The sequence below is a fragment of the Theropithecus gelada genome, chromosome 18 (assembly GCF_003255815.1).
Source record: "Theropithecus gelada isolate Dixy chromosome 18, Tgel_1.0, whole genome shotgun sequence".
Classification (NCBI taxonomy): domain Eukaryota; kingdom Metazoa; phylum Chordata; class Mammalia; order Primates; family Cercopithecidae; genus Theropithecus; species Theropithecus gelada.
Genome location: NC_037686.1, coordinates 1786367 through 1801871, shown reverse-complemented (window position 1 = coordinate 1801871; position 15505 = coordinate 1786367). Strand labels below are relative to the sequence as shown.

The 15505-nt window shown below is 43.9% G+C and overlaps 1 protein-coding gene across 2 annotated transcripts in view; it reads left to right on the top strand.

Moving 5' to 3' along the window:
• PIEZO2 (piezo type mechanosensitive ion channel component 2) overlaps positions 1-15505 on the top strand; it is a 462335-nt gene that overhangs the window by 380737 nt on the left and 66093 nt on the right. For both annotated transcript variants that reach the window (XM_025365354.1, XM_025365353.1), the window contains 5 exons: positions 4146-4389; positions 6825-6921; positions 8375-8534; positions 12765-12854; positions 14395-14516. In XM_025365354.1, the coding sequence (XP_025221139.1) occupies positions 4146-4389; positions 6825-6921; positions 8375-8534; positions 12765-12854; positions 14395-14516 (713 nt within the window). The remainder of the gene's footprint in view (positions 1-4145; positions 4390-6824; positions 6922-8374; positions 8535-12764; positions 12855-14394; positions 14517-15505) is intronic.

The following is a 15505-nucleotide window of genomic DNA, read 5'->3' as shown; positions in this document are numbered from 1 at the left end:
TTTTTTGAGGCAGAGTCTTGCTCTGTCGCCCAGGCTGGAGTGCAGTGGCGCGATCTTGGCTCGCTGCAAGCTCCGCCTCCTGGGTTCACACCATTCTCCTGCCTCAGCCTCCCGAGTAGCTGGGACTACAGGCGCCCGCCACCACGCCCGGTTAATTTTTTGCATTTTTAGTAGAGACAGGGTTTCACCGTGTTGGCCAGGATGGTCTCGATCTCCTGACCTCGTGATTCACCCGCCTTGGCCTCCCAAAGTGCAGGGATTACAGGCGTGAGCCACCACGCCCGGCCCTCATCTTTCATCCTTTATCTACATCCCCATAGCTCATTCTCATCCCCCATTTCTCCTACTCATCCCCATCCTTCCTCCTCATCCTCCATTTCTCTTTCTCATCCTGCATCCCTCCTCTTCATCTTCACCCCTCATTTTCATCCTTTATCCCTCATCCTCATCTTCATAGTTTATCCTTATCTCCCATCCCTCCTCCTCATCCCTCTTGCCTCTGCCTCATCCTCATCCCTCCTTCTCATCTTCCACTCCTCCTACTCATCTTCCATCCCTCATCCTCATTTCCATAGCTCATTCTTGCCCCCATCCCTCATCCTTATCCCTATCCCTCCTCCTTCTTCATCCTTCATTCTCATCCTCCATTCATCCTCCTCATTCTTCATTCCTCAGTCTCATCCTCATAGCTCATCCTCATCCCCTTTCCCTTATCCCCATCTTTTATTCTCATCTTCCAGTCCTCCTATTTATCCTTAATCCCTCATCCTCATCCCCGTAGTTCATCCTCATTCTCTATTTATCCTCCTCATCCTCCATCGCTCATCCTCAATCCCCATCACTAATCCTTATCCCCATCCCTCCTTCTCTTCCATTTCTCATTCTCATCTTCCATGCCTCCTCCTCATCCTCTATTTCTCCTCCTCATCCCCTATTTCTCCTCTTCAGCCTCCATCCCTTATCCTTATCTCACATCCCTCTGCTTCATCCTCCATCCCTCATCCTTATCCCTATCCCTCCTCCTCATCCTCTATCCCTCATCCTTATCCCCCATCCCTCCTCCTCATCCTCCATCCCTCATCCTTATCCCCATCCCTCCTCCTCATCCTGCATCCCTCATCCTTATTCCCCATCCCTCCTCCTCATCCTCCATTCGTCTTCCTCATCTCTCATCTCTCCTCCTCATCTCTTGTTCCTCGTCCTCACTTCCTATATTCACTGGGCAATAAGGAGGAATGGCTCCCTAGATTCCATCTTGTGCCTGTGCTCTTCTTGAGCAGTGTCTCCCCTGTGGCCATGCAAGGTCTCCCTAGCAGCTTTTCTGTCCTCCACCATTCTGCCCAGCCTCATAACAGCTGATCTGGGCCATGTTTCCCTCACAGTATTTGTGTTTAAACCATGCTTGACCTTTCACCATGCATTCACCCTTTCTGCATTACCTGGGTTTCCATGTTGAGATTTTGTCACCCAAGGCCAACTTCATGGAGGGCAGGCCCACTCTGCCTCTGCAGTCAGATCTTCGGTCTTTCAGTGTCTCTAAGACTCCACTCAGCTGCCCACTGTAGTCAGCTATCTGAGGAAGCTGCTGTGACTTTTGGTACCCCCTTATTAGCTGTATGTCATGGGACTAATTTCCTAACCTCTCATCCTCACTGATTAGTGTCTGCCCTATTGAGCCACACGAGGTTGCAGTGAGAGGCTCATGCAGTCACGGCACACATGCCATCCATGTGGAGGTAGTTCACTGATAGTACCCGAGCTGGCCGACCCCACACATGGAGTCACTCTCCAGCTTCCAGTCTTCCAGAGATTCCTGTTTACATGGTGTGGATCATCTTCTGACTGGTGTTGGTATCTGAAGAACCCGTCTTATCCCCACTTCTAAGGTGTAGCCTTAGGGTGAAGATCACGTCTAACTTGCTTTTGTATTTGTCCCCATCCCCCTACTTACAGTTCTCGGCCCATAATGCATATACCAATACAGATAACTGTCAGTCACCTGCTACTGCCTTTGCACCAGGCTCTGGTCCAGGCTTTGCACACATGGAGCCATTTTACCCCAGCCCAAGGAGGTCATGCTGTTATCCCCATTGTGGAGAGGAGGAAACTGCAGCGACGAGATGAGACGTAGGCCACAGCAGAACTGGGATTGGAACTCAAGCAATCCAGCTCCCAAATCAATGTTTAAGCACTTGTGTGCCTTTTGGTAGCACGAGAGGCTCAATATAAATTGAGTAAATCAGGAAGTGAATTTGCTTTAAAACAATATGCTATATGGACTTGACCATTCTATTTGTGAATTAAGTACTAAACTAGGCACTGATCTAAGGTAAGACTTCCATTTTTACCTCTTCTCTGTGATGCTAAGAAAACAATCAGTCCAGCCCAATATTTACTATTGCAAAGGGAACATAAGTATTTTCAGTGTATTCATGAAAAACCTAAATCATAACTCCAATGGAAAGCTTTTGTGTGCCATTGATTTTTAAAGCTGATTTTTGCTTTAGTTATTTCAAATTGTTGTTCTGTTTCTCAATGAGGACTGCCAGCAAAGTGACCCCCCTCAGGAAGTGACCTGTCAAATGCCACAGCAGTGAGTAGGAAGCCAGCGCACATGCTTGCTGGTCAGAAGCACAGCCGTGTTCCCCTCTTCCTCTCCAACAGGGGTCAGCTCCACAGCACCCTGGGATCTCTGGAAAGCAGCCAGAGCCCTGAGAGTTAGGTGGCCCCTTAGCCACAGTACCTGTCACCAGGGCTCAGTCTCTCTATTCAGAAATCCTTAAGGCTCTTCTTTGAAGCATGTTTATTGATGTTTTCCATGTTCTCCTCACAAGCTTAGTTTTATGAATTCAGGACCCAAAGTGGGTTCAGCACCAAGATGTGAAGGCCAGGGCTGGTAAAGCGGGAATTGACTGCTGCAGGCCAGGAAGGAACGTTATGGAAAGAATAAGCTGTACTCACAGTCACACATGGGCCTGCACATACACTCAAAATGGCAGCAGCCCAATTCCACTGAATTAAAACCACACACACTTCAGAAGGCCCCTAGGCTCATACAAATCACTACCTTTATTTGTGATGATCCAGGGATACAGGGAGATACTGACATTTCATTCACTCTCCATTATGAAGTCAAGGAAGGGTTTATATATTTTAGAAAAAAGAATTATAAACATATTTAAGCGTTTTACTTTAAAAAGGGTAAAGGGTAAAAGTTTACTTGTCTGAGAAATGTACCAAGGCACAACTCAGAATCATCCCCTAATGATGCTGAATAGCTCAAGTGTGGTGCATATTTTATTAAGCAGTTTACTCACTAACATCCTACAAAACAAGAACCCATTAATCAAAGAATTAATCCAGAATTGGTTCTCCTCTGCTTCTTCCCACATGTGCCAAAAGAAACTACCAAGGCAAAACCCCCAAAACCAAAAAGTTCTAATCAAGAAATGCAGTTAGGGCTTGGCCTATAGGTGTGACTCCTGTCACATAACATTGACCCGCAGGCTAGAGCTGCTGCTTGTTGCAAGACTGACACCTGAACGCTGGCTTCACCTTCCATGAGGAAAGCAGCAGGGATGGGTGGCCCGCAAAGGGAATCCTGACTCAGCCCGAGGACCTCCAAAAACAGAGTATTGGAAAGAACAAAAAAGCCTCACCATGGCTGTGGATAGTTGCTCAGAATCGCCTCCTCCCATCTGTAGGGAAAGGTTTCCACCTGTAATAAAACCTTTGTGTTCAATATAAATTTGTTTACCTTCTAGTTCATCCATTCTTAACATTTCTTTCACTAGCCAGAAGGCATCTGTATCTTAGAATTTCTTTTGCCATACAATTATTCATGCCTCCCACAGAAACAGAAAGGAGAATTTTGAGTACTCAAGTGGTAGGCAGAAAATGTTGTTGTTTGTGAGAAATTTGGCCTGAATAAGGTGACGAGAAGCGTACACACAGTTTCCACAACTCATCTATTGGTCTATTACTATTTGAGGGTTTCCTAGATAGCAGGATGAAATGAAAACTCACAGTGTGATTTGCGAGGTGCAGTAGAGAACATGAATTTCTTCCCTTGTTAAAGACTTTCCTGATTTTGCTTTTGTTTGTTTTGTTGTTGTTGTCCTTTTGTCATTGGCTTTGTTTTCCAGATCTTACTTAGACATGTCCAAAGTGATCGTCTTCAGCTACCTCTTCTGGTTCGTGCTCACCATCATCTTCATCACTGGGACCACCAGGATCAGCATCTTTTGCATGGGGTACCTGGTGGCCTGTTTCTACTTCCTGCTCTTTGGGGGCGATTTGCTGTTGAAACCCATCAAGAGCATCCTGCGCTACTGGGACTGGCTGATCGCATACAACGTTTTTGTGATTACGATGAAAAATATCCTGTCAGTAAGTGGTTCCCACTGCATAACACAGTTTCCGTGTAAGAGTAAACAATCCACTCGGTGGTTATTAAAAGCCCAGTGCTTGTCGTGTTGCTCTCTTAAAAGCCCCAAATAAGATGCTGCAAATTCAGAATTGAAAAGCCATTTATTCTTCTCTGTGTTGCCACATTAAACAGAATCTTTTTGGCTCATTTTCACCATTTCAAGGTCACATGGCTAAAGGATATGTGTTCATAGGAATAAATTCTAAAATGTCTTTTACTAATTAAAATTCTGTCTCTTCTAAGGAACAATTTGTCATCACTCCCAGTATGAGTTATGAAGTGGCCCTGTTAAGAGCTGAATTCGAGCCATTGAATCTTTTCAAAAGCTGTATTCTGTTGGCAAAAAGCAACCCTCTTATCTAGAAAGAGCTGTAGAAGTGTGAGATAAAATGGGCGTGGTTCTCTATGATACTGGGTGGGGTAGGGAATGAGGTGGAATGGGCTATTGCAGGCAAGAATGTTTTATGTACTCATAAGATGTGGGCAGATAGAAGAGAAAATGCAGCTTTCTGTCTGGCTGTCTCTGAGTATAGACATTCTGATTAGGACACAGCTAGAGCCATGTAAGGTTGAGGGAACCCCCCCTCCCCACACACCAGGCCCCGACAAAGCTTGGCTGCTCTGCTCTGAAGTAGCTATGTCTCAGAACACAACTCTTCCCCTAACATGACATGTAACTCACACTGCCCACTGGTAATTCCAGAGTCGCTTCAACCTATCAGGACACAGTGACACCATTTCAGTGACAGTGCTGCAGGAAATTAAGCAACAACTTCTCCTTAGCTGAAGGAGTTAATAGCTCTCTGACTGGCGCTCACTTAAAGTTCATCCCTGTGCCAGTGTCTCCCAGGCTGTAACTGCTGTTGCACTGAGAGAGCAGTGAGGAAGTATCTTCTGCTTCTTCCTTCCTAGCTGCTTAGGGATGAGCTCACCAGGCAATTCAGTTGTGATACCTCCTTGATTTTTGGCGGGGGCACGTATATCACTGTGTCTAGAAGTCTTGGAAAGCCACGTTTATGTAGCCATGAATAGGTATTTGGATAATTTATTTTGTCTGAAGTCCATTGAAAGGTTAATCTAGGTGATGGTGAAAGTGACTTTTATTGGTCACTTTTACCCCTCTGACATCAATTTACATTTGGAGTAGCACTGAGAGTTGCTGAAGAGAGCATGAGACAGGACAACAGAACGCTGGTTCATTCTAAAGCCGGTCTGATGGTGAGGAATCTGTTGCCAGAGGCTGATTTCACAGCCACGCTTGGGAAATGTGTGGATTCAAAGTTTGTTCATTCATTCATTCTGTAAACTTGTATTGTAGACCTGGTTTTTGCTGAGCACTATTTGATGTATTGAAGAAAAAGAGATAAACAGTTCTCAGGTTTTGCCCTCAAAGAATTCACATTCTAAAAAGGAAGGTAGACCTACTTATAAATAATTATGATGCAATCTGTTAAATAATTATTACAACATTTTTGAGAAACAAAGGAGAAAAAAGGATGCCTAATATCTTGCTTAGATAAGCTGGGAAGAAGCTTCCTGGAGGTGATGCCATTTGAACTCATCAGAGCCTCATAAACAGATTGAAGTGTCTGCAGGGAGACAAAGAGGGGAGGCATTTTTAGCCTGGAAAACAGGAACAAAAGCAGGACATGACGGTGTAGGACTGGAATATTCCCAGGGCTGGGGAATCCATACTGAGTAACCGCTGCTGTGGGAGCAAATCCTAATGATATTCTCCTCCCTCACATGTTCCCAGGAAACACACACAATGTAGCTGTCACCTTTATGTATTGGCTTGCAATGATTCATACTTGTTTAAACATTTTCCAGCTCAGGATTTAAACTTAACTGTAACAAAAAATTCATTGTTATGAGATAACCACCTGCCAATTTACAAAAAAAAATATTCCTTTACCGAGAGAATTGGTCAAACAAGACACAAAGCACATACTCTGTTCTGTTCTAAGAGCTACACCCTGTAGCTTAGGTCTGGGATGACCTCCAGGGAACAGCATAGGTTATATTTGTCTTGCTTGTAAGAAAATAACTGTACCAAAGTCCAAGTCCTAGGGTTCAGTGCACACCCATTAATTATCACAGAGTTGGGATTTATTTCTGTGATCGTCCAAGACTTCCTCTTGACAAACTGGTGCTTCCAAGTACAGAAAACATTACATGAAAGACCTTTCCTTTACTCGTTCGGTTTAATTTTTCCCAGGAATTTACTACTCCTGAAGCAGCATCACAAGGTGACTGAATGTTTAGGTACAATTGGCATCTCCTGGAATCATTATCACTGAGACCTTGTGAATTCTTGCACACATTGGGATCATAAAACACCACGTTTTTTTCTGGGTGCAGAGCTTCAGAATTATCCCCCTCTTTTGTTTTTCAGATAGGAGCATGTGGATACATTGGAACACTGGTGCACAATAGTTGTTGGTTGATCCAAGCTTTCAGCCTGGCCTGCACAGTCAAAGGCTATCAAATGCGTAAGTATGAAAAGCAAATGTGGAAGCAGAAAGGCAGAAGAGGGAGGATAGTTGTATTGTTCTAATTTTAAAAGTGGGCCAAAGCACATAAAGATATGAAATTGGGGTCAGTTATCTCCAGATGGAGGCTATAGAACTGTAGTACATTGTGAATCTGTTGTCTATAATATGAGATGCCTTATGCTAAGCCTCTTTGATCGTCTTCTTGAAACTTCTGAAATGCTGAGGACTTGAGTCTGAGGTCTGGAGGTTGGATGTAGTGCTGTAGTAACTCCCCGGAGTTTTGGAGTCATGATTACGAAGGATTCCAGAAGCCCACTCAAACCTGCTGTTGCTCCATTTAACGTCTTGGGTCATTCAGTAACTCTGACTTCAGGCTCCTCTTGTCCTCAGGAAACTCAGAGAGCTTCAAACTCAGGGAAATAGTTGGGAGGAGCATGAGGATTTCTAGAGTTAGACTCCTGCCAAGACAAAGGCAGAAGTGTCATTGCCACCACCCTGCCTCTTGCACCAGAACTGAGGACTACATCACAGTGGTCTACCATGGCACCCAGAATGGGTGCTACTTGGACACAGTGCTCTCTCTATTTATTTATTATTATTTATCTATTTATCTATTTTTTAAAAAACATTTCCAGACAGGGTCTCTGTTACCCAGGCTGGACTATAGTGGCACAATCATAGCTCACCGTAACCTTGAGCTCCTGGGCTCCAGCGATCCTCCCACCTCTGCCTCCTGAGCAGCTGGGACCACAGTAGCTGCCTCCTGAGTAGCTGCACCACCATGCCTGGCTAATTTTTTAATTTTTTTGTAGAGATATTGCCCAGGTTGGTCTTGAACTCCTGGCCTCAAGCAGTCCTCCTGCCTCAGTCTCTCAAAGTGCTGGGATTATACACGTGAGCCACCACACCCAGTCTTTTTTAAAAAGATTCATTTTTTTTTAATATGTGGTTTCTATTTCAGACTATACTTTGCCAAAGCCTCACTGGGACTTTGTTTTTCACTTAAGAGAAGGCATACTACTGATAGTCCTTCTAATAAGCCATGCTGTGTTCATTATTCTGCTGGTCACCCCTGGGTATAGCCCATTCCCAGAATGGGTGTTTTCTTTTGTATCAGAGCATTTCCTCTGGCACTGGGACATTATTTCTCTGTGGCCCTTGTTGGAGGTGCCTTTCTTCCTGAGAGAGAGAAATACTCCCATATTAAAGGGACTCTCCTGAGCCGTATAGTGTGAAGAGTTCACTGCATGGTCAGCCTTATGAATCAGTGTTGATATTGGATTGGAAGTGTGTGACCTCCTTGTAAATAAATCAACTCATAAGTCAGTCAGAGCATCAGACTGCTCCTTTCATGCCTGTATTTCCCAAGCCTGTCCGTACTCCAGATTTTATGAAATAGCAATGGAAATGGATGTTAATTTTATTCTGTGTTTTTCTACTGTTACTACAGCTGCTGCTAATTCACCCTGTACACTACCCAGTGGGGAAGCAGGAATCATCTGGGACAGCATATGTTTTGCCTTCCTCCTGCTGCAAAGAAGAGTTTTCATGAGTTATTATTTCCTACATGTTGTGGCTGATATAAAAGCTTCCCAGATTCTGGCATCAAGGTGGGTCGGGCCATGAAATCAGGTGGTTTCTCCCAAGAAAAGTGCCTGAAATAATATTGCACTGTAATTTCTGTCTGAGCTTGCTTCAAGAACCCACAAGAAGTTAAAGAATCCCTTCCAGCAAAACCAATCCAAGAAGAATTTAGCACAAGGCCTTTAAAATAGAATAGTAACAGGAAAGCCTATGTAACCATCAGGCTTCACAAGGAATGGGGATGCCATGGAAGGCCAGAGGTTCACTGGTCAATTGGAGCCCTTTCAGAATCCACCACTTCTCTAAAAGTGGCTCAGTCTGATCTCAGACAAAACAGTAACGTATGCCACACTGGTCTAGAGTTTAGTCCATCTTACACCTACCTCCCCCTACTAGCCTGCTTTTCTTCTCTGAGCCACTGACACAATTTGCATTACTACCTGTTTTTCCTCCTAGGCTCTATTCTTCTTCCAGTTTTTGCCCCTGCTCTTGTAAGTTTAGGAAGAAAGACTGGGGAGAGGTAATAAAGCGAAGTGCCCTGAGGCGGCGGCTGGGTGTTGATGACTAGCTCTGTGGCCCCCAGCTGCTGTGTCTGTTCCTCTCAGAAACTCAGACCTTGCCTAGGTCCCATCAGATTCTTGGTGTGAATAAGCTGATGGATACTGGGTTCTATTATATGAAATTACCAATATCTATCATTTGACTTGAGGTTTAGATTAACATATCTGTGTTTACCTACAGTTTTTCTAGAGTCTGTTCTCTTTCCCTGCCAAGATAAACACAATGTTTATTTCCAAGGTCCATTTATATGATGGCAGTTGTCAGCCTCTGTTACCTAACTTGGAGTCAAATAGAAAGAGGCCCTAGTCGGGGACCTGCAGTTAGTCAGAGGAGCCTCGTGGCACACCTAGCCCTCATTCTGTGGATGACAATGACTTTGTATACCACATTGCCCTGGAATTCATTGTTATAATCATTTTCTAATACCCAGGACATTTTTTTCAGAGCAGAATACAATGTTTCATCCCAATAGTAACCTTATTTACTTGTACATAAACAGCTGGTATTTTTGCAGGTAAATGCCTCTTGTTTGCCTTTCCCAAAACATTTGGTCTGCAGAGGTCCTTATATAACCTATCTGATGAACTTCCACTTAAAAACAGTCTTCGTCAGGCTCCTAAGGCAATGTGCTCTCCTAATTTCCCCTTTTCCCTTGTGGTTCAGGCTTCTAGGTCTTTTTTGCAACCTCTTTCTTTGCCCATCTGTCAAATGTGAATGTTCCCCAGTGTCTTTTTCCCGAAGTTGTCACAATGATTTAGAAATCATGCCCTTCATGTTATAGTAAGAGCGATAACTGTGGTTCAGAGTACAGTTCATGCCTATTAAAGAAAAGCCATGAGTTGATAAATAAGCATTGAACTCATAATAGTGTGTCCAAAGAATTCACATTCATTCATGCATCCATTTTTCCACTTCCTACTCTGTTACAAAGAGGTGATGCTCACCCCTGCCCTCACAGAGCTCACAGACCTGCAGGCAAGTGGCACGTGAGCAAGCAATTCTACTGCAGTACGCCTGGTATCGTCTCAGTCCATTTGGGTCGACATAACAAAAATACCATAAAGTAGGTGGTCTGTAAACAGTAGACACTTATTTCTTACAGTTCCAGAGGCTGGAAAGTCCAACGTCAAGGTTCAGGCAGATTCAGTGTCAGCCTGGGGCCCACTTCCTCATAGATGGCCGTCTTCGCACTGCATCCTATTTTGGTGGAAGGGGCAAGAGACCTCCCTTGGGCTTCTTTTATGAAGACAGTAATCCCATTCAGGAGGGCTCTGCTTTTCCGCTCAATCAACTCCAAAAGGCCTCACCTCCTGTCCGTCACCTTGGGAGTCAGGATTTCCACATGTGAATTGTAGGGGATGCAGACATTCAGACGACAGCAGGTGTGACGGTAGGAGACACTCCGGGAGCCATGAGGTCATATCAAGGGAATATAACCAGCTGCAGGGGTGTGAACCAGGTGGCCTTCCATTCCCAATGCAGGCTGAAGGATGAAGAGGAGTTAGTCAGAGGAGAAGGCAGGGGAAGCAGCCCAGTGAAGCTACGGAGGGAAGTGGCCATCAGAAGCTCACAGTGACTGCAGCACTGAGATTGGAAGATGAGAACAGTGAGTGGTGAGCGATAAGCTCCAGGTCAGGAGAGACCAGGTCCTTGGGGGGCTATCATCCAGGATTATGTCTTTAGAAATACTCCCACAGTCTTAGAAAGGCCTTGCAGTGTTTAAACAAGCAAGTGGTATGACTGTATTTGCATTTCAGGAAGCTCACTCTGTGGTATTGAGAACAGATGGGTATAGGCAGCACTGTAGGCACAAAGACAGCTAAGCAGCTGCAATGATAATTCAGGATGGAAGTAGCAGCTAGACCAGGATAGGATCACTGAGAAAGATTCCAGAGGCAAAATAAGCACAGCTGGAAAACTGCTTGGAAGGAAGGGAGACGGTGACAGAAAGGGAAGCATAGAGGGTGATGTGCCCAGGATTCTGGCTTAGCCAAACAGTGGTGCCAGTCCCAAATATAGGAACTCAAACAGGGAGAGAAGACCGACCGCAGCTGTGGAGTTGTAGGTCTCATGGGCACATGAAACTCAACCAGTTGGGAAGTGCAGTGGGCAGATGCATGGACAGGCTTGGAGAAGAGAGTAGATGGAGTGCCATCATCGCACAGATAGAATTGAAGGAGGTGAGTTGCAGCTGCTGAGAGGGGGTGTGAAAAATGAGAAGAGAACCCTGGGGAACATTCATGTTTGAGAGATGGGCAAAGAAAGAGGTTGTAAAGAAGACTAAGCAGCCTAAGCCACAAAGGAAAAAGAAAACTAGGAGAGCACGTTGCCTTAGGAGCCTGAGGAAGATTCTTTCCAAGTGGAAGTCCATCAGATAGGTTATATAAGGACAAAAATAACAACTGAACATTGAAATTGGTGACCTTGACAGTGGGGTCAAAGTCAGACAGCAACAAGCAGAGGTGGGAGTTGTAAAGCTTAGAGACAAGACCTCAAGACATCTGACTGTGAAGGGGGAGTGATGTAAGTCCCTGCATAGGAAAATGTGGGATGTGGGGATGTATGGGTTTTCTTTTTCTTTTTTTTAAGGTTAGCAAGACTTGAGCACATTTGCATGTTTATGGACAGAATTCAGTACTGATGGAAAGGTTGGAAAAGCAACGAGAGAGAGAAGCAGGAATTTTGTGTCCCCCAGGCTAGGCGTGGGGAAGGGACCTGGAGCACAAGGCAGGCCTAGGCAGGTGAATGGTACCTCTTCCACTATCCCTGCAGGACTCCTGTGGGAGGGATGGTGCAGGAAACTGAGCAACTTACTGCCTTAAGATTTGTGTTCCCTCTGGGAAGCAGGAAGCTAGGTCATTTAGGAGTGAAAAACCACTCCACAGACTTCAAAGACTTGAGAAAAGCGTAGCAGAGTTTGAAACAGCCACTGTGGAGAAGCAGACAACTCCAAGGAGTCGGGGGCTCTGCAGAGAACCGTCTGCCCAGGCGGGTGTTTTTTCCAGCAGCTGCCAACAGCCCCTCTCAGGACAGGGCGGGCACACCGTCAGGTTCCTGCAGATCTGGGATTTGTGAAGCACGTAATAGTGTGACAGAGCTGAGAATATGAAGAACGTTGAGGAGATTTATGGAGACACTGAAGTTGACCTGAAAAGTGAGAAAGAACAGAAGGGAGTGGAATGACAGGAAGAAGAGAATCAGGGACAAGAGACTACAAGTCCCGCAGATGGAGCAGGAACTTGGCCTTCACATAGTCCCTGAAGGAATCCCCAGTTTCTGCTCACTGAGTAGAAAATGAATCGGAATGTACCCTTTTTGCAAATCTCTCCCCTTGGTATAACTGCAATAAGGTCAGGTGAGAATGCTTTACTGAAGTCTAACGTTTAGTGGGACAGGTTTGAAGAGGCTCGTGGGCTTCAGTGTCTTGGAGAATACAAAACACTTTCTCTTCACCGATCTTCACTACCGGGCTTGTGAGCAGCCTCTTCACTCCCAGGGGGAAGGCTGTGCCCTGTTAGCCTAGTAGGAAAAGGCTTCTAGAAGGGGCCTTGTTGACTCCCGCTCCCAGCCAGGAAACTACAAGCAGCTGCCATAAAGAGATGTTATGTTTTCTAACCCTTAGTGATAATTTTCAGGAAGAGATGAACAACAATGGCAAGAATACTGACTTGTTCATGTTTCCACTTCCCCTTTAGAGGAGCTGAACTTTTCCAGGCCACAATTGTAAAAGCTGTGAAGGCAAGAATTGAGGAAGAGAAGAAGTCCATGGACCAGCTGAAGCGACAGTAAGGATGCTACTGATGCTCATCCTCCTTCCGTCTCCTGATTGTGTGACCACATTCAGCTGGTGCTCCACTCTTGGGGAGCCTCAAACCCCTGAAAAATATATATGTATGGACTTTCACAACTTCCTATTTCTTTATTCTTGCGCGGGGGCAATTGCTCATGCCACTAGACTGAAAGTGAAAGCAGTTTAACAGAACGATCGCTCCAGGATGGTGGAGATGGGCGCTCTCTTGCAGAGGACCAGGGATCAGTTGCTAGCTCTGTGACTTACTTTAGAACCTTGAACAGGTCATTTAAGTCCTCTAAATTGGAGTTTTCTGGACTCACAATTCTGCCTTCCTGGGTTTTTGTAAAGATTAAACTAGCTAATAAATGAGACAGGGTCTTGCTCAGTGCCAAGTACTTGATATAAGCATCCATTTCCTCTAAGGCGGTAAATGTGGAGTCAGCTTTGGAAGCATAGTTTTAGATAATATCATCCAGTCTCTTTGGAAGGAAACTGATGACCCTGGTATTAGATGACTTAGAGTCAACATTAACTAGAGGCAACACTAGAAATATAAGCCAGGGTTCTTTATATCCCATCTAAGGTTTTTCCCACTATCCCATTCTGGATGAGCCAAGGGGTAGACTGACTTCACTCTGGAGACTTGGGAATTCCATGGAAAAGAATCTTCTTAGAGTGAATTTTCCAGCAATGATGGAACCTCTGAGGACTGTTTGGGAACCAGGTTTAAAAGGCGATGGCCATGGAATTATAAGCCTAGACACTTTTCCCAAGAAAATGGAGACACCATTTGCCCACTGGGAAAGTTCCCTAAGTTTGCTAAGGCAGTTTTATCTCATTCTGACCTTATTTCCCAGCATTTTTTCCCAAGCAGAAATATTTCTTAGTATAAATTAGATTATTCCACAGCACGATTATTTTCATAAAGACATAAATTATATATAAATTATATATAAAAAATTATAATGTAAATGCAATATGGTACAACTGTTTTTACTGGTGTTTCTAGTTATCCAAATCAGGCCTAGAAGAGTAAAAAATTTGGACTCACATTTAGAGTATGTTCCTAATTTCCCATAAGTGAGGTCTATTACTGTAATTCTCTTTGCTAAATCTTTCCATTTGTTTAAGAATGCAAAACTTGGGAGAATAAAGGACTTGTATTTCATAATATGCAATGTTCAAGCTGACTATGATACAAGATGTGAGTGGACATCAAGTATAGCTTACCTAACTTTAGCATAATCATTATTGATCATATTATTAAGATTAGCATCTATGCAGTGCCAAATAACGTGGGAATACAGACCCAAAAACACACGCGCGTGCACACACACACACACACACACAAGTATGTATATAAAAGAAAGGGATACTTGTTGCTAATGAGCAACCATTGTACAATTCCCAAATATTCCAAAGTGATTTGTCCATGAATTTAGCTACATACATACCAGCGTAAGTCCAAAGTACTGACCACATGAGAACAATGAATGTGTTCTTGGCATTACTAATGTTATTTTACTTTATAGGATGGATCGCATCAAGGCCAGGCAACAGAAATATAAAAAGGGTAAGGAGAGGATGCTCAGCTTGACCCAAGAGCCAGGGGAAGGCCAGGACATGCAAAAACTCTCTGAAGAGGATGATGAAAGTATGTCAAGACATTTTCCTCTTATTCAAGTACCTTAACATTGAATAGTAGCTTGATATTGAGCAGGGCTGTAAAATAACATTACTTGTTATTCTGCCAAGATTATCAATACTTTTTTGATTCAGCAGGCTTTATATACATTCATTAGTTTCATAAAGTATATATTTGATAAATCAATTACAAGTATCTACTCTTCAGCAAGATAGCTTTAACAAACACATAACCTAGCTTTTGTTCCACAGACATCTGTTTCTGCAGTAGATTGGCAGGATTTTGCTTGTTTCTTTTTTTGTTTTGTTGTGTTTATTTGTTTTGAGATGGAGTCTCGCTCTGTCACCCAGGCTGGAGTGAGGGGCGCGATCTTGGCTCACTGAAAGCTCCGCCTCCCAGGTTCACACCATTCTCCTGCCTCAGGCTCCCAAATAGCTGGGACTACAGATGCCCGCCACCACACCTGGCTTATTTTTTTGTATTTTAGCAGAGATGGGGTTTCACTGGGTTAGCCCAGATGGTCTCAATCTCCTGACCTCGTGATCCGCCCGCCTTGGCCTCCCAAAGTGCTGGGATTACAGGCGTGAGCCACCACGCCCAGCCCGCTTAATTTGTTTCTTTAAGGGATATATTTCCGATATATAGTCTACTATTATCTTTTATTTCTATAAATTTTATATGGAAATGAAATATATATGTGTATTTTATGTGGCACCTGAATATTGGTACCTAAAATATCATTCAATTATTGCCTGCTCAAATGAAACTTACCATGAAATATATATTGATTATATCTAATTATAGATTTATTATATCAAATTAAAGTTTAAAGGATCTTTTGTAGAGGCTTGCATGCTTCTCTATGTGAATGGAATGGAGAAATAATGCATGATATTTTCCCAGTGCATAGTATCTATTCGTGACCAGGAAATTTATATTTTCCAGCCATGCATTAAAATAATCACAAGAAAAAATTCTACTTATTGTAGTTTATGTAC